Here is a 19,890-nt window from a genome sequence, read left to right on the forward strand (position 1 = left end):
CCCCCCCCCCCCTTTTTTTTCTCTTTTGGATGCAGAGGAGATGGACTGGGATAGAAATGGAATGGTGACCTTCAAGGAGTTTCTTTTTGCCTTCACAAGTTGGGTTGGGATCGATGACGTTGATGAAGATGGAGCAGAGAGTTTAAATTGAAATCAAACAATTGTGGGGGCACTTTCCCTACACTTGGTAGTGGTACTACGAGCTGGTTATTACTTAAGAGTGGTCAAGTTCTGGTGTAAGGTTGTAGTTTGAATTTCCAATAATGGACTAATAAAACATCCAGAATCAGTACCACTAATTCTCCTCTTATGTTTTCTGAATTTCATTGTAAATATTCTAAAACTAGTAGAACTCAGCAGAGTCACAATAAGAGACTATATAAACTTATTCAGTGGATTCTAGAAGTCTGCATACTGTCGTATTTGTGTGTGTAACTGCAACCTTCTGATTTTTTTCCCCCACCTGCAACAGAACCCTTAAATTCTCAACTTTAATTGATCATAAGCCAAAAGATCCCGGCCTATCTAAGGACCGTTTTCAACTGTTCCATCCAAAGTGCACCGATCATTCGAAAGTTCAGTAAGGTATTTATCCCATGTCTAGCTACAACTGGCAAACCGCAAGGCCCTCAAGGCTCCCTTAACGGAACCTTCAAGCTCAGATGATACTAGTGGCTGTGTGCCTGTGTCACAGTAAAACCAGTAATATTTTTCTTTGCTAACAGGAACTGAATTGGCTTGAAAACTAATCCTTGGTTTTTCTTGTACCCTCTGGGGCATTCTTCAAGGATGTTCCCTTGGACCATATTTATTTATCCTTGCCTTGCAGGGGCTTTCCTGATTTCTTAAAGTCAACTGCAAACTAAATATCTTTAGGAGAATTAAGGTGGGACGTGAGCCTATTTCTTGTTTGCTGATGACACCTTGATTTTTTGTTATACTATTTAAAAGCTTGCCTTGACCATGCCAGCTGATCCGGTAAAATTGATCGGATGATCTTCCCTGCAATTCCCGGTGCTTCAACCGTCCTGTACATAAGAGATGACAGGGGAGAGCCAGGTTGACCTGACAAGGGACTTTCTGATGCCTAAGTCAGATATTTCCACAACAGATGCTCAAGAGAGCTTTTCAGTAAAAGAAGAAGTGATTGATCGATCCCCATGATGGAGGGACAATGGGAGACGATTGTGAAGAGTCCTGTCAAGACGTAGAGTCCTTGAGGGGAGTGGCTCTGTGATTTTGGGAATATTCTGGGTCTTAGGGTATTCCAGGGGAATATTCCCCTCTTATCTCGGAAAGGCCAACCGTGTGAGGGATAGACGTCTATGGTGACGTGTAGTGGATAGAGTCATATCCTTCTGAATAGGGATTACGTTCCTTGAATGTAGGGGTGGCAGAAAGCACGTTTCTGGAAACCTTGTTGTTGATGTCGGGCCGAGGTGGCAGCACAGCCTGATGGAGGGTCGAGGTGGCAGCACGGCCTGATGGAGGGCCGAGGTAGCAGCATGGCCTTATGGAGGGTTGAGGTGGAAGCACGGCTTGATGGAGGGCCGAGGTGGCAGCACGGCCTGATGGAGGGCCGAGGTTGCAGCACGGCCTAATGGAGGGCTGAGGTTGCAGTAAGGCCTGATGGAGGGCCGAGGTTGCAGCAAGGCCTGATGGAGGGCCAAGGTTGCAGCACGGCCTGATGGAGGGCCGAGGTTGCAGCACGGCCTGATGGAGGGCCGAGGTAGCAGCACAGCGTTATGGAGGGTCGAGGTGGAAGCACGGCCTGATGGAGGGCCGAAGTGCAGCATTGGTCAGGATCAGTCCTTGCCTGTGCCGTGGTTGGGAAGATATACCCTCATCACTAGCCATTTTAAATCTCTTTTAAGATTTGTCTGATCAGCAGATTAAAGTTTAAGAGGGGGTATTTTTTTTGCAAGGGGACCTTTATAGCCACGAACAACAACAATAACAACTGTAATGCCTTTTTCAACTAAAGGGATCGGTTACATGGATTCGCACTAGAGCAAGATAAAAAAAATGAAAGAAAAAAAAACATAGCAAAACAACACTTGCGGGACATCCCACTTGAAAGCGATTAGCAACATGGATCTTTACCCTTCAAACAACTCTATTTGATGTCAAACTATGATCCAATCATAGCTTTTGCATATCTTTCCTTAACAACTCTTCAATGACCATTTTCGGCCAGCATCTAGCTCTTTTAGCTCTTTCCATATGGGCTTGATCACTCCTTACAGGAGCATCCAAAGGTCTATGCTAACCTTATCTGAACCACTTTAGGTGACATTCTCTAAGCTTGTCATGAATCACAACAACTCCCGTTGACCTTATCCGAACCACTTTAGGCGACATTCTCTTAGCTTGTCATAAATCATAGCTACTCCCAAATCGGCTCCGACCCGGTCATTCATCACTTTCTCTCTCCTAGTATTTTTGCACATCCATCTCAATAGCCTTATCTCTACTACACTCAACTTATCTATTTGTTACCTTTTCACTGCCCAACATTCCATCTCATACATCATAGTCAGTCTTATAGTTATCCTGTAGAATTTTCCTTTAAGCTTTAAAGGTATACGTCGATCACACAATACTCCAAATGCACCTCTCCACTTCATCCAATCTACTTTTATTTTGATGAGATATATCGTCGTCTAGCTCACCATCTCTGTTTATGATAGACCCCAAGCATCTGAAATAACTGCTTTTGATACCCCCATGGCCAATAGGATTAAAATTAATATTCTCGGTGCCTCCCTTATGGAGGATGGAGCTTTTCATCTCGGTACCCCATTGGTGGTAAAAACAGGGAAAGAACGTTAGTTGGAATAACATTCTAAACAGGGTGCATTCATGTGGCAAGCCCCCGTTATTGTCCCTGGTAGGTAGATCTGTTCTCATTAAGTCTGTTTTAAGTTTTGTTCTCTTCACATCGGTTTTTAACCAATTGGACTGTATTAATGCTAGGTTTTTCAAAGGATTACAAGGTGCGCGTAAATTATGCCCTTTAATTTCTAGGGATACTATGTGTCAGCCTAAGCATGTAGGTAATTTAGGATTAGGTGTAGTTTTGTTCACAGTAAGGCTCTTTTGGCTAAAGTGGCTTGCAGACATCTCACAATTCCACTTGATATATGAGCTAGGGTTCTGAAAGCTAGGTATTATCCCAATTCATCCCTCTAGGACCAACTGAGCTGCATCCTCAGATTTCAGAGCCCCTTCATTGTATTGTCATTTTAATGTTTTCCTTCTTGTTCATCATCTTATCTAGTGGATCTTGGTTTTGCCTCTCGTCAAAGAACGGTGTCTTCTTATCTACACGTTGAGTTGTTGATTTTCTTTTTCATAAAATTGAAGGTAAAGTAGCATATTCAAAACCACCCCACCCTGAACGGCTGAACCGCTGAACCCCCGCCTCCTCCCCCACAAAAATATATAATAATAACAAATTAGATATTTATTCAACCTCCAGATATCAATGTCTGCTCAATCTACCATCATTTAGGGAAACGCTTTCACAGCAGATGCACGCAGGCACACATGAATTCGTTCATGACATTCGCATGATTTCTTGAGGTGGCCAAATCAAATTGATGGCACTAAAGATACAATTTCAAATTCTCAGTTTATGGTTTGGCAAGATAAATTGCCCACAGAATCACGCATACTAACAGTTTTAAGAACAATAAAAGCCTTCTGAATCCAGGCATATATAACAAAATGAAGTAAAAGAATGGCGAATGAACAAGCCTCTCTGAAAAAGTACAAAATGACAGTACAAATCCCAGATCCAGCACCTAGTTGTTCAAACAGAAAATAAATACTTCTGAGAAACTACAATAACTACATCAACAGAAAAGAGAAGAGAGAAAAGAGAAAAAAAAATCTTGCAGGTGCATATACCATTAATACACAAGTATCATATATCAGTGCCTGGAAACCCTTCAAACCACTCTTCATTGCCCAAGATGTTATGAAGGATCAAACTACCCCGCCGGGTAAGCTGAACCAAGCCCAGGCTGACCTCCAATCTCTGGTTATAGTATCAACCTATCTCTGGTTATTAACATGCTGGTCCCTCATCCAATCGCTGCTTCTTCACAGACTTCTCATCCTCAGGAGTCTCAACTGGGGATCCAACACGACAATTAGTGGTATCTAAAACAGATGTTTCTTGGGAAAATGAGGAAGATTCAGCCACCGAACCACTCTGCGGCATGTCAGCCCTGATGGGAGACCCAGAAGCTGGAACATTAGTCGATGGTTCAGTCCTGTCTGATTCTGGGTCAGGTGCACACTCTTCGAGAGACCCATCTTGGAGAGGGGGCTTCGATGAAGATGGGACTGATTGTTCGGTCTCAACAGATTTGTGGGAGACGTCAGCTGAGACAGGAGCAGGGGAGCATTGATTCACAGCCTTATCTTGGGAAGGTGACCCAAATGGGACTGATGGTTCAATATTGATGGATTCTGGACCACGGTCAACAGTAACAGGGGTCTTCAAAACAGCTTCAGTTAAATCTGCACTGGGCTGCTGATGCTCCTGAGTCACCTTCTGGTGTTTGCCTTGGTGTGCTTCCCCCATCTGTAACTCACTCTGGACCTGTACTTCGGATTACAAAAATATTCTGAAGGTCAGACGAATTCCAAGGTGCAAAAAGGGACCAAAATGCAAAGACTTTTTAATTTTATTTTCTTTGGGAGTTTTGGGGTGGGGAGCAAAGGGAAACCCATTATACAAACCACCACTTACCCCCAAGTGTTTCAGCAAAATTCCCAAATTTACAGAATTTCAACAAGGTTAGAAAAATGATTGAAAAATCAATTATCTGAAATTTCCACTGAAAATAGAAGCCATGAGAAAAAAATCAAATATATAACAGGCCATCAAATTTGACATCTGGCCAATCCAAAGTATACCTGATCCATCCAATAATCAGCCAGGGCAAAATCAGCCCTCCATGTGGCAGAAACCAAACTGCCACCAGGCAAGGAAACTTTCCCCATATGTCACAAGAATCTTCATCATAATCAACGTCATCGTCATCGTCTTCATCATCATCACCATTATTTATTGTCGTTGTTCTTAGGATAGATAACCAAGAAATTTTGTTATAAGAGTAGCTAATTAGCCAAAAATACTGGAAATAGATGGCCAAAGGCCAAAACCACAATGTAAAGGACTACTCCAACGGATAGACCCATGCACAATGTCTGTCTAACTGCTCCCCCTAGCCAACACATCTGCACTTGAATTTGCAGATCTCCTCTTCCATGAAAAGGAGAAGCTGCCTTGAATGGCAAAGGCCCAAGCCTTCCCAATGAGGTAGAGGTAGCACAATAGTCCCCAACATGAGCTTGAAGCCAATGAACCACAGACAACTCCTTCCGCAATCATTCCTCCATCCAAAAGCCAAAGCTAACCCTAGCCTTTGAATGATAGCCTTAAGCACAGCCCTGATAGTCAACTTGTGCCAATCGCCAGATTCTTGGTTGTTTTGTTTATGCTACTACTACTGTTACTGTTGTTAGCTCAACAGCCCACCTACATGAGCCACGGTGAGGCTTGACCTCTGTCTCCTGCATTATTGCTGTTGTAATCTTCAAAGCAATTGACAGCTTAGATTCATTGTGTTATTGGCTATGAGCTCCCATTAAATTTTATGAACCACAACTATTAGGTCCTTCGCCTTTTGTGGCACCAATACCATTAATGAGAAATTTAGTGACTGCATCCACATGACAAGTTTCATTACTTCTCCCTCACATGGCAAGATCAACATTAGGATTGATTGTTGACTGGTTACAGCTAGAATCTTCACTCAATTGACAGATTAGATTTGTGACGATAGCTGCAAGCTCCATTGTCCTCAAGGAATGCAGATCCATAAGAGTATAGACATCAATTTGAAAGACATGGTGTCATGGTGAAAACATATCTCCGTCTTCTTCAGTCTTCACATCAGCACATGTTGAAAAGTTTAGGTGGGCTCTGATGAGTTTAGAGGTATCTTATGGGACTGGGAATTGGAGAGGAACACAAGGTAAACTTTGTGACCTATGACCAAGATTTTATCAAATCCCAGAAAGAATGTAGCAATTAGAGCTGGCATCGTAAAAGAGAATGGTACAGTCAGTTGGGATGCCGCTTTCAATCAAAGAGGTCATAACGGCTGGAATTGAATGAATGGGTGTCACTGATACAGATTTTGGATGGACACCATATTAATGATCAGGTGGAAAAAAGTGTCAGGACCATAAAGAGAGAAGACAGTTTTTTGGTGAAATCTTTTTATGGTAAGATGACCAATGCAAGGTGATGGCGTCGGATAAGTTGTTTGTTGGGTTCCGATTTACACTGAGAGGGGGGGTGAATCAGTGTGCCAAATATTTTTTCATTTTTCAGCTGTACCCCTGATGTGGCAATCACTATTTGCACTTCAATAGCACATTCTACTGATGCTGCCCAGAGCTGCTATCTATACTATTGACCATTCTTACTGTTGCACAGAATTTACTCACATAACCTGTATTGTTGCCCAGAGCTGTCTCATAAACCTCACACAGTAATCACTGTCACATACATACACAGTCGTATGCACATCCACACTGCACCACCAAGTGGTTAGGTCTACCAGATGTACACACCCATTCTGCAGCCAAGCACTCCAATCCACAATACTAATACGAGCATACACATCCACAACACAAGAAATACGTGCTTCGGCCAGTTGCCTACATGCACGGAGTAATGCCTACTGTCGGGCTCAGTATTTACTCAATACTAATCATGACTGCACCCACAGCCAAGAGAACAGATTCCCAGTTTCCACCAATGACATACAATAGCTAGGTCTTCACCCTAGTTTTCTCATAATGATATGAGAGGCCGCACCCACGGCAAATAGGTTTAGGTAGTTGTAACTACCAAGGAACACACAGCCCTTGTGTCCAGCACCCACTGAACACCCAAACAAAATAAAATTGGGCTTATAACAATGCCCTATAGTGAAGCACTCATACATGCAAATTTCCCCAAAAATAGACTACAACTATCACTTAGGCATTTTATCAAACATCTTGCCTACAATGATTTATAATAATGGAAATTTGGCAAAAGTGAGGTTACCTTGGCAAGGAGTAACCGTCGGAGATGCAATAATATCGATCTCCACTTGATGCGGACCATAATCACGTTGTCTTGGTGTCGCCAATGCTTCAACTCCGGTTGGCACTTGGGTTTCTTGAAGCAACTCGTAGGAACCAAATTCTAGGTTCTTGTTCTTCTTCTTTCTTTTCTCCTTGTCTTTACTTTCATGGAGCAACAATGGCATTCACATTCACACACACACTCTCCTCTCTCTCTCTCTACTTCTCCTCTTCTAGTCTTCCTTAAGCTTTAATGGGGAAATAGTATTCTCAACAAGAACCATCAAACTCCATTAATTGGATTTGAGAAAATCTCTCTTGAGAGGCATTCAAGACACACACAAAGAGAGGGAAAAACTTCTTCTCTATTTCCCTCTTCTTCCCCTCTTCCATTTTCTTTTTCTTTCTCTTGGCAACAACCAATAGAGCTTACTACCTTGGTTTCTAACTGCTTCCTAAGCCTCTAATGGGGGCTATGGATGAAGTGCAAGAGGATGAAAGTCTTTCATTCAAACCCTTAGCCTTCCATGAGCTTCAACTCATTTTTCCGACCACCTCAACAACCCCTCTGCCTGATTTCTTTCCTCTGGTGTGTAGAGCTTGGAGAGATGAAGAATCTCGAACTTGAATCACCCAAATCCGAGTTAAAATGAGAGAGATATGACCATTTGAAGTTAGAGCAATGAGATAGCCTCAAATGGAATCTTCGTAGGGGTGGCGTAGGCTACACCGGCGGCACGCGCAACAGGGGCAAAATCTGACCGTAGATCTCATATAAAAGATCTTATAATCTAAGCCGTCCGATTAAACCAACGGACAATAGATCCAAACCATTAGATTTGAATCTCGATGACGTCATCATGACGTAGGTGCTGACATCGTCAGAAGTGTTGTCAACCACGGATTGGCTACATCAGCGTATATTCTGGATCTATGTCGGCTTAACCCAAAGGAGAATCATTTATAGACCATTAGATCTGGATCTATAAGATCTACTTGATCTAGAGGGGATTGGAATCTAAGCTTTGGTGATGATGCACATGCGACACACACTAATCAATGCAATATGGTGTAGCGCCAGACCATCATATCTAATACACTCCACCAATGAGAAGCCTCGGATAAGCATCTTCAACGCAAGCTCTTGTACGAACCGTCAGATCGGAATTTGACCGACGTGGCTCAATCTGAGCCGTGTATTAAGGATCCCTCTGATTCTCTTATATACAAATAACCCCTGCTTCTATAAACTTTAATGCCAAAAACCCCTTATCAACTCAGACCTTTAAAACCTTGAAATTACACAAAATCCCCTGAAATTTCAAAATTAAAATCCAGAAAATCCACCCAACACCGAGAGCATCTGTTGATTTTCTAGTTCAGATTTTCAAATCGGCTTCACGGAACCACTTATAACTTTTTCATACGATATCCGATCGAGATGAAACGAAGTGCGTTGGAACCGTAACTGGACGCTCGACAACTTTCCTGAAGACTTAATCATCTGACTCATCCATGTAAAAAGACCAAAATGCCTCTAGACCTTTCTAATGACGCAACTTTCTCATACAGAATCGGAACGCGATGAAATCAGAACCGTTGGAAAGATTGGATTTTTGTCGTATTGTTACATGGAGAACACTTCCTTTAAAAAAGTCATCTTCAATGCCGTAACTGCCCTCAACTGCCACAAATGCCGTAACTTCTTCATACGGTATCAGAATGTGACGAAATCAAATGCACTGGACTAGGTAAATTACAATCTATCTTTTTCATGAAGAACCAATCTTCCAAAAATGTCATTTTTAATACCGAAAATGCCCCCGAGCATAAATAGGACAATTTTTCCAGTTTTAACCCAGAAACCCGCACCACCTATTAATGATGTATTAAACCACTCCATGCATACCAAGCGGCTTTGTTATCTCATCAGTGACATTGGACACTGCCATGTCATCATTTTCATCCACGTCACCCAAACTGACCACGTCATCACCGCCACTTGGCCAGGTTGCCAACAAGGACAACCATAAAACAACATTGTTGAATTCAGATGAGTTACAAAGTAGGTGAGAGAGGTTGAAACAGAGCTGAACTTGTTTATCTCCAGTGAGCCAGCCAGGAGTACATGGATGCATTTCTTTGAAGTTTTGGGAGCACGGTATGCTCAAACCAAATCATAAGCTTACTAGTTGACTCCTGCACTAACCTGGTTATTTTGGAAAGGGAATAGATGCCAGAAATTTTTTTTATGTGAAGAAAAATTTCACTGCTCTAGTTATGTACACCAGTTTGTTACCAGCTGAAGCTGTGGACAAGAGCTAGACCAGAGTTTAAGGTTGTACCAGATGCTCAGTTTGGACTACGGAAAAGGATTTCATGCATTGATATGTGTATGATATGTGCAGGAAAATGTAAATGAATTCACTGCTCTAGTTATGTAAACCAGTTTCTTACGAGCTGAAGCTGTGGACACTAGACCAGAGTTCAAAGGTTGTATCAGATGCTCAGTTTGGACTTTGGAGAAGGAATTCATGCATTGATATGTGTATGATATGTGCAGGAAAATGTAAATGAATCCACAAAGCTTTTTGGGGAGGCCTGTTAGCAGTTTTGCTAAATTAACTGGCTATCATTGAACAGAACTGCTGGGATAGTAGGGATCTTATCTTTGATTATACTTGATATGATTCAATAAAATCTTTGTTGTTGCTAATCATTGTTCCTCCTTTTCCTCCCAAAAGGAATAACCCTTAATACAACTACAAGGCCAAAGTTTATAACCTATATATGATAGTATGATACCATAATCCACATTACCGTATTAAGGTAAACAGGATTCCTACTTGCCTACTCGGGCACTTGGTATGTGAAGCCTGCTTTATGAAGCTATTGTGCAGCTTCAGAAAGCTACTTGTAAAGACCACTCTGTATGCACAGTATTTGCATGTGAACACCTCTAGTAAGCTATATGAAGCTAAATATTTGGCAATAAATAACCAATATAATATGACTGTGGGTCAGACAAGGCCAACACTATTGAGGGATGGAAAGAATAGGAAAATACAATTAGAAACGAAGCATCACATAAAACATAAAGTCAATGTCAAGTTTTTCCATCTGCAATGAAGAGCCACAAATGTACACCAGTGAGTGGTTTCCCCAAATCTATCTCAACTCAACTAAGCTTAATACCAACTAAATGAAGCTGGAAACAGAAATCCTGTTTCACCATTCAGTTCTATTCAAAGTCATATTTGTTGTCAATCCTAATCCATGAATGTCTCTTCTCAATTTTCCAGTCATGTTTGACCCACACCATGCTCTTCTAATTCTCCTAATATGGATCATATCACTCCTTACTAGTGCTTTCAAGGATCTCCATTGCATGATCATACCACAAATGACACAGTGCATGGGATCTACTCATAAATTACCTCTAATATATTCATTCCTTATATATTTTATGGTTTTACCACTCATCCATCTCAACACCCTTAGTTTAATTTTACTTCCCTCAAATCTAGCTTCTCTAATTTGTTTCACATACTTAAACTGTACAACATTTTGAGTTCCAAGTCCATAATATTGTTTGTCTCAATGTGTTACCCTTCCGACAATCGAAGTCCACAAGTGCAGCATATGAGAAGCGTCAGAACAGAATAGACCAGATAAAACCAGGGTATGTAAATTACATATGAATCAACCAAAATGAGGACATTTAATAAATAAACGACGAAACAAATAAAATTTGGATAAGCAATCCCTTCCTAATAAAATAGGAGCTCTATGGTTAAAAACAAGTCAAATGTTAAATCCAATCCCTTCACTAAGGTAGAAGCAGAAAGATTCACTGAACGTGGCATAAAATGCTAACAAAATAATAATCTAACTGGCCAGCAAAATAGAATCTAAAGCTCAAGGTTTTAAATATAGAAATCAGACCAGGAATATCAGTTGATTTGTATCTATGTCACTGGTCCCTAATCCCATCAATACCTGAGGAAACAGCCGATATCCGTATGGATCGGCGGATCCATATTGATATTGTTGGCATCCGATTTGACCCCTTATTCTGCTTTCCGTATTATGAAATACTCATGTCACAACATGCAATATAATTCCAGGTTTAATCATGGTTTTCCCTTTTTCCTTTTATTGGCGTCGAGTCAAAGATCACCATAGTAGTTGGAGACAGTGAGATACAGCTTTGCCTTTCATTTTTATTAGTGCAACTTAGCTCTTCCTTCATCTAAAACTCATTCTTCGATACTTGCACTTCAAGATTTGGGCATACTCTTGTAGGGGGAACAGGAAAGGTGGGGTGGTAACAGAAAAAGCACGTGAAGATGAATCTTATCAACAATTTATCCTTCTTAAGTACACCAAAACAATTGTAAAGAGAATGACTTGCCTCAGGTGGGTCGTGCAGCTGCTTTTGCTCCTCTGTTTTCCACTTACGCGGTAGAGATTTTTGTACCTTGCTGCAAAAAAATATTCCATGTTTCCTCCAATCAAGATACATAACAGAGGTATTGTATTTCAAAGAGATTACATCATTACAGGTATCAAGGAAATTTATCTTGACCATTCCCAATTTCAGAAAAGCCTCTAAAGGACATGACAAACTAAATTGTTAATATTATCTAATGTAATTGTAGATGACAACTCCTATATGGGAGTCACTGATGGTCAATTTGCCAAGATCTGAACATCCATCATTTTCATGGAATGTGACATCTTTCTTTTCCAAGATTCAGCGTTTTAAAAACCCATAAGCAGTGTGGGTGTTTTACCATCAGAAACATGAAATTACATAGAGCAGGAAAGGAAAGTTTCGCTTACAAGGAACCATCTGAGCTTGAAGTCGCATTGCCTGCTTGTTTCTTGTCAGATTTTTTACCTACATTACAAAAAATAAAAATTTCACTAATACTTCATTAAAGTCCCTAACAAAAATTGTCATACTGCCAATTTTCTCCAATAAAGTCCCTAACATATATTGTCAAATAATGGCAATTTTTTGGATGAATATATTTGGATACTACTCAGATGAAGGCAACATTCCCATATCTGTAATACTTCTTTAAGTAACAAAAATATGAATATAACTAGTGCTTGATCACCAATCCCTTCGATACAAGTTAGACACACGTACCATCAGCTGAAGACTCTGGCTGGTGTGCTGCAAGCCGATATTTCTGGACACCAGAATAAAAGAGTTTAACCAACCCCTCCAGGGGGGGGGGATCTTATCTGAAGAAATATGAAGAAAGGGCAACTGAAAGGATCGAGTTGGTATATTACCTGTAAATGGCTTTTGACATGGAATGTTGTCAAACCAAGTACGCCCATGGCTCTAAGGACAACTTTAGGAGTAGCCCCTGTAAGAATACGAAAAAAAAAAAGAAGCTATAATAACACATGGTATAGCATTCTCTGTTCCTTCTCTGCTATTCTGGTTCACAGATATTTTATCTATCTTCTTCCACATTGAGAACTGTAATTTTATAGTCAATTTTCATTGAAATTGTGCCTTTTTTTTTTCGAATGTCCGTTTCGGTGGTCTAACGGCCATATTATGCTCCTATACTTGAGGGAAAGCTTGTTTTAGGCTAAATAAACATACCTAGATCTTCACCAAAAATAAAATAAAATTTGGTCGCACAGTGGTGTTTTGGATTTGCACCTTTGTTTGGCAGTAAACATCAAACCCTATTATATACATTATGTAATATTGCCTATTCTACACATTGTTTTCGTACTATAAGACAGAGTATGCAAGTAAAACAAGTAAATTATGCATCCATGGATGAAAAAACATAATATTGAAGGTACGGAATATTACAAAGTACAAACTACAAAGAAGAGTTCACATAGACACCCAATTCTCCCGAGTCCCAACAATACAATGGAGAGCAGTATGACTGTCTATTGATATGAACTATGATGTGATGAATCGAGTCCACTCATCGACCAATGGAGCCAACATGCATTTTCCTCCGACTGCATGACAAATGCACGCCACGTCATAGTGTGCAAGAAGAAACGAATGTAGTCCTCTGCAGCTGCCCTATAAACTGACTTATCTACATACCGAAGGTACCTATCCTAGGGTATAGGTCATTGTAATATGAAGAACCAACCACTGTGACGTAATGCTTCCCGCAGCATGTACAACTAGTGGGATGGGTAGGGGAACAAGTTGTCCACAAAGGATGATCCAATATGTCCCTGTGACTGGGCGCCACACTTAAAACTAGGAACGAATGAAGTAGATGCAGGAGATGCTAGTGAAATGACCATAAGCACTGAACTCCAACCAATTGCTCTCTGGCAAAGGATGGGGCATGCTAGTGCCCACTTCCTCTAGTGTCCCCTATACTCAAAACTCAATGGGCCAACAGAGCTAGACATGCTATCAATGTCCATACAATCAGTCTACCCATCTAGTCGGAACCAACAACGAGGCTCTCTAGTGTAGCCTACATGTGAGGAGGATGGGTGTGTACTGCGATCTGTATCCAATGTGGCATGATCAAATTGGATCTCCCTAGTGAATCGAATCGGCTCCGGCTCCTCTGCCTAGTCATATTCCTCTTGAAGCCCAGCATATCTATCACCACCCCCACCCCCTTCACCATCAACATCACCACAATCATCATCATCACCTCCATGAGTAGATGGTGACAGTATGCGAGTCTGATCACTTGAGGAAGTGGACCAATCATGGTCCTCATCATCATCCCTGCTAGGTGTGGGCTAGAACAGTTTGGAGGTCTGTTGGTGTATCCAACACTCTGTGGCCATGTAACCATCCACATCAGCACCCATGTAACTAGCTTTCTGGGAGACAATCTGGTTCTTGATTGGTTCAAGGGAGCACAACATAATGAGCCCAAGGACAGCTTGCGTGGATGAAAAAATTGTGGAAGATCATCCCAAAAACAATGGTCACGTCACTGTTCACGTGAACAGCGTCACAGCCAGAAAAATGGTATTATTTAGAAGATTTTGTCTTTAGTCAAGTCTTGCACAGCAAGACGTCAAGAGTAATCAATTTGGGAAGTTACAGAAGAGTAAAGACTTTGCCAGATTTTGTTTCCTTTTTTCAGTTTATTTCCTTCTTGAGTTTGATACTTTGTATACAAGGAAGATCTTCTAGAGACTTTCTTTTATTATTAGTTTATTAGTTTCCTTTTTATTTCTTTCTTTTTCTTATGTAACTCGTCCAAGGACAAGAAGATAGTTTCCTTTTCAGTTTTTGTTTCTATTTTTCTACTTTCTTGGGAGGCAAGTCACTCATGCCTATATATTGTGCATGACCCTTAGAGGTCCAACACGATTTTGAAGTTAAAAAGAAAAAAGAATTTGGTCTATTGATTATGAGAGTTGTGAGAGACAGTTGAGTGGGAGAGATTCCTTGAGAAGGTGAGATGCCTTTTTTCTTTTATTTCTAGTCAATTTCAGTTAGGATTCTGTTCTGAAATTTATTGATCCATTGAAGATTGTTCGAATAGGTGAATTGACTGCTGGACATAGGTGTGTCGATCCTTCTGTAGAGTTGGTTCTTAATAGAACTAACATCTACATTATCAGGTCTACCCCCAGGCTGATCCATCACGAGGTCACCTCTATCCCTCACCCAGTCCACTAGGGGATCCTAGTCATTTGACTCTATCTCAAAAACGTTGAACAGCTTGATCTAGTTCCTATCATTCTCCATACCCAAGCATATGTGTTGCATCTTCAGTCTCATAATGAAGTGCACATACAAGAAGTCAATGAGACATTGGGAACCTAATCGGTTCCACCTTTTTTGAGTGTGGATGAACGAAAACGTACTCCAAGGGTTTGAGGTGATGATGTTGCAAAAATCGAAATTTCCAACATTTTGTCACACTCCAGGTCGAAACAGGTGAGAAGGGTGAGTTCTAGTTAAATTTCAACCAAAACTCATGAAATGAGGCTTTTATAAAGCCTTGAGTATAACATTTCAGTGAGACATTACGACTTATGATACATACCAAAATTTCGGTGAAATGCCGAAACTTCGACCAAAGCACTATTGGTTTGAGATTTCTCCCTCCATCTCATTTCGGCTATGTCAAAACTAGTGAGATTTCAAACCACGCTCCCAGGACAAAACTGAGAAACAAAAAAACTAGTAGCGAAGAAGAAGAAGGTAGAAGGAAAGGTTAACGATGGTAGGGAAATAGAAAGACAAAGCGAATAAGAGGTAAGAGAGCACCCAAGATGGAAGTAATGTAGAACTAGAATCACAAGTGATCCTAATCCCAGGCAGGATCTGAAATTCTGGCTGAATAGAGAAGATGGCCTCCAATAGGCTTGGTTCTAGCTCTCAAACACTCTCACACAGCTAACAAATAAAAGAAAAATAAGAAAAGAAAGAGAATACGATGGAGGGTTGAGAATGGGGAAGAAGAACTAGTGAATGGGCATCTCACCTTCAGGTTTAGGCATCTCTCCCAACTGCATCCCACAACACAACAACATAAGCCATCTTTTTTTTTTTTTTTTTATTAATAAATTTGTGCTTAATGTTGTAGCCCCTTACAAACTTATATAAAAGACTCAAAACTGACTCAAACACTAAAAAGGAAATGCTTAATCCAATCCTTAACTAATTGGGTAATCTAAACTGACTAAAAAACTGATATAACAAAAGAAATAGACTCAAAACAGGACTCTAACTAAACTAATAAATTAAATCCCGTTTTCCTACTTTCTACCCATATTTTAAACACATTAAAGTGGTATATTCCAAAGAAAAGTCATGGGATCAAAGGCTCAACACATACATAACCCAACCTAAGGCTTATTTGCAATAAAATAAGCCCATTAAGTGACTTATCTGCATCAATTCGCCTTCTCTTAGAAAAAATTCATCCTCCAATTTTCTAGAGTGTGAGGGTGATTATAGTATGATGCACGTCCCTCTTCAAGCAGTAGAAAAATTCAGGTAGCTCTTTGATAATAAGGATGTAATCTAGAATGTGAGGAGCTCGATCTTCAAGATACTTTAATGGGATGACGAAGTCCACATGCTAAGCTTCAACAACCTCAAATGTATCTATGGGATCATCCACATGAACGCCTTCAACCACTGTGTTCTTGACCTCTACAATTTCAATCTCAAGCTCCTTAGGATCTTCCTCTTGGCTGTTCACAGTCATCACAATTGTTATAGTGTCAAGTTCTTCAGTCTCAACCTCACTGTCCATTGTGGCAACCTTGTTGCTTTCGAATTCTTCCACATGAGTCTCATTGATGGGAACATCAATGACTAGCTCTTCCTTAACAATAGGAATTGTTGGAATTTCTTTAACACTAATCTTAACTTTTGACTTTAGTTCAATGATCGGAGGTATCTTCTTTTGTTGCTCATTTGCAATGCATGGTGCAATAGAGGCCGATGATTCCTTCATGCCTTTTTCAATTGTGGGTAACTTTTGGAAATCTGGTGGAGGAAAGTACATTCTTCTTTCATGCTTAGATAGGTACATGCCCGCCAACTCGTATTGTATCTCGTCCCAAGTTCTAGGCTCACACCCTTGAGCTTGAAGTTTCCTTTCATAGACTCTCCATTGTATTCGAACACAATCACTCATCTGGGAACAAGCATATTGAAGACGTTGGCCTCTGTCAGGTTGTAGGAATCAAAGTAGACGTAGAATTCTTTTACCTAATCAAGGAACATGTATGAAGAAAGCTTTTCACGAAAATCACGTGGCTCCATCTTTGGTTTGGCTAGGCTTTGATGCCAAATAATGTAGAACTAGAATCACAAGTGATCCTAATCCCAGGTAGGATCTGAAATTCTGGCTAAATAGAGAAGATGTCCTCCAATAGGCTTGGTTCTAGCTCTCAAACACTTTCTCACAACTAACAAATAAAAGGAAAATAAGAAAAGAAAGAGAATGGGATGGAGGGTTGAGAAGAGGGAAGAAGAACTAGTGAATGGGTATCTCACCCTCAGGTTTAGGCATCTCACCCAACTGCATCCCATAACACAACAGCATAAACCATCTTTTTTTTCATTAATAAATTCATGTTCAATGTTGTAGCCCCTTACAAACTTATATAGAAGACTCAAAACTAACCCAATCCTTAACTAATTGGGAAACTTAAACTGACAAGAAAATTGAAGTAACAAAGAAAATAGACTCAAAACAGGACTCTAACTAAACTAATAAATTAATTCCCGTTTTTCTACTTTCTACCCATATTTGAGGCCCATTAAAGTGGTCCATTACAAAGAAAACCCACGGGATCAAAGGCCCAGCACATACATAACCCAACCTAAGGCTTATTTGCAATAAAATAAGCCCATTAAGTGACTTATCTGCATCAGGAAGGAGGATGTATGAAAAACACTTCTGCAATAGGAGGCTCTAACACACAAGAATGGAGACAAAAGGAAGAGAGAGTGAGAGGGGGAGGGCGTGCAAACACAGTAATGTAGAACTAGAATCAACAAGTCAACCTAGTTCCAAGACAGCAGGATATTCTCAAAGAACACCCAAGTAATCACCAAATAACTCAACAACAGTATAACAACAAACTGAGATAATTAGGCAAAAGAGCAGTTCAATCGATGTCAATAAATCATCAATTCTGTAACCGAATAATAAGCAATGAGTGAAGGACTTGAACCATCAAATAAAGGGCTGAATCTATGAAGAACAAGGGCAGCAGACAATAATCAAATCCAGGACAGATCGAACCAAAATTCTGGGCAGAAAATAACACTAACTACAATCGGCCAGAATAGGGAGATTTAACATAACAGACAAGTCCCTGGTCTGATTACTCTAAAATTGGGATTGAACCATCCTTCCAACAGGGGCAACACTCAACCCAAGCAGTAAGGCCATCAGGTGGCTGGTTGTCCAGATCAGTACAGGGGCGATAGCAGAAAACTGGGTTTTTTGGAACCAGAAATAAGAAGAAGATCAGATCTGTTACCTGGCCTGTAGAACCTTGTAAATAACCTTGAAAAGAAAATAAGAATACTTGAAGAAGATCCTCCTGGGCTTCCCACCGCAAGGAGTCGAATGGATCATACACCACTCCCTTCCACTGTGATCAAACACAAAGCAGTCCCAACAGAGACATAGCAGTAACAGCAGCAAGTAATTTTGTTTGCATAAATCGTTCTTTTTTTAGGAGCCTCCTCATCTTTATAAATAATGTTGATGGGGGAGGGAATTACAAAATAGAAGGTTCCTCATAAAGGAAACCAAATATTATTCAAATACAATAGTTACTAAAACTGAAAATAGAAACTAGTTGAAAAAGGAAACTAACTACTAATGACTTGACTCAACTAATAACTTGACTCCTAAGGAAACAAATATAATTCAAATCAAACACACTAAAAAGGAAACTAATTAAAAAGGAAATAAACTAGTAATCCCGTATGCAACCTTAGAGCCCCTCTTTTAGACCCATAAAAGTGGTCTATTACACTCAAAACACATGGGATCAAATGCTCAACATGTATGGAACCCAACCCTAGGCTTATTCGTAATAAAACAAACCTATTTTGGTGATTAATCTGCATCACCCAGGCCATGCAGGTACACTTAACAAACCTCAATATTACATATTCAATCAACTACTAATTTTGTTGGTCACATTCACATATAAATAAGAAAGACTCCAACAGAAAATGGAAACTAACTCAATCTAGGATACTAAAATAAAATAGGAAACTTGAAAGAACTATGTAGCTATCTCCAGAAAAAAATAACAGGTAACAATATTATTCCCAAGTTAAAGCCTAAATATTCTACTAGAGACAAAACCCAACTTGGACCCTGTTCTCTGTTTGGGCCTCCAATCGGGTCGTTGCATCAAGTTGTGGACCATTGGTGGAATAATGAGCCTGGAATCATCCAAGTTGCATGGGGGACTTAGAAACAAAGTAGAAAAATATTCAACACTTTTGAGATGAACAGGATGTTGTCTGCACCATATTTATTGGTTTTTTGGCTGGCCATTTGCTTTTACAACCAAGAAATTGATTACTAGTCAGTATCGTTTGTATATGTAATCATACATGTGAGTGGTTCTGGTATTGCAATGGAGCATTTGTTTTGCCAGAATCTATGTCATGACAGTTTGCCATTCTCTATAAATTTTGAACTTACAAGTTCTTCATTACATGATTTTATCTTTCGTTTGCAGCTTCTACAAGTTCCTCACAAAATTATAAAAACACACAGATATTTCAGCTTTACTACTTATCTAACAAAATATTGTCAACATTTGTCATATGTAATGCCTAGTCACAGTTCAGCGACTCAGGCCAAACCAACCACCTTACTTAATACAGTTTTAAAACAGGAAAAAAAAAAAAAAAAGCCATGATGTAATGATGATTGAAATTAAAGCAGTAAAACTATTTTTCCTTTCTTTCCTAGAACAATATCAAACCAGCATCACACTAAGTAGTTGACATTAGCATCAATTCTGCAATAAAAAACAGAATTAAAAGGAGACAAAAGAAAAGAAGCCAAATTAGAAATAATGGATTCCATGATATAGGAGGGACAATAACTAAAGACACCAGCACCCCTTGCCAAAAAATGCAGTATTGAAATGAAATAAATGTTCTGCGGCAGCGATAGATAATGCTATTTTTAAGTTAGTGTATCGCTTCACAATGAATCTGATTATATATTCACACCCCCCCCCCAAAAAAAA

At 40.0% G+C, this 19,890-nt stretch overlaps 2 protein-coding genes across 8 annotated transcripts in view; one reads left to right on the forward strand and one right to left on the reverse strand.

Annotated features, from left to right (window-relative positions):
• LOC122070163 (probable calcium-binding protein CML21) overlaps positions 1-405 on the forward strand; it is a 10,368-nt gene extending 9,963 nt beyond the window's left edge. For all 6 annotated transcript variants that reach the window (XM_042634287.1, XM_042634288.1, XM_042634289.1 and 3 more), the window contains exon 5: positions 36-405. In XM_042634287.1, the coding sequence (XP_042490221.1) occupies positions 36-151 (116 nt within the window). In that variant the 3' untranslated portion in view covers positions 152-405. The remainder of the gene's footprint in view (positions 1-35) is intronic.
• Positions 406-3,683: 3,278 nt separating this feature from the next.
• The window catches only part of LOC122070161 (myb family transcription factor PHL7-like), a 17,984-nt gene continuing 1,777 nt past the window's right edge, over positions 3,684-19,890 (reverse strand). For both annotated transcript variants that reach the window (XM_042634282.1, XM_042634283.1), the window contains exons 3-7: positions 12,466-12,542; positions 12,317-12,359; positions 12,004-12,061; positions 11,573-11,642; positions 3,684-4,612 (exon numbers count right to left, since the gene is read on the reverse strand). In XM_042634282.1, coding sequence (XP_042490216.1) covers positions 4,073-4,612; positions 11,573-11,642; positions 12,004-12,061; positions 12,317-12,359; positions 12,466-12,542 — 788 coding nt within the window. In that variant the 3' untranslated portion in view covers positions 3,684-4,072. The remainder of the gene's footprint in view (positions 4,613-11,572; positions 11,643-12,003; positions 12,062-12,316; positions 12,360-12,465; positions 12,543-19,890) is intronic.

This window comes from Macadamia integrifolia, unplaced genomic scaffold, assembly GCF_013358625.1.
Source record: "Macadamia integrifolia cultivar HAES 741 unplaced genomic scaffold, SCU_Mint_v3 scaffold837, whole genome shotgun sequence".
Lineage (NCBI taxonomy): Eukaryota > Viridiplantae > Streptophyta > Magnoliopsida > Proteales > Proteaceae > Macadamia > Macadamia integrifolia.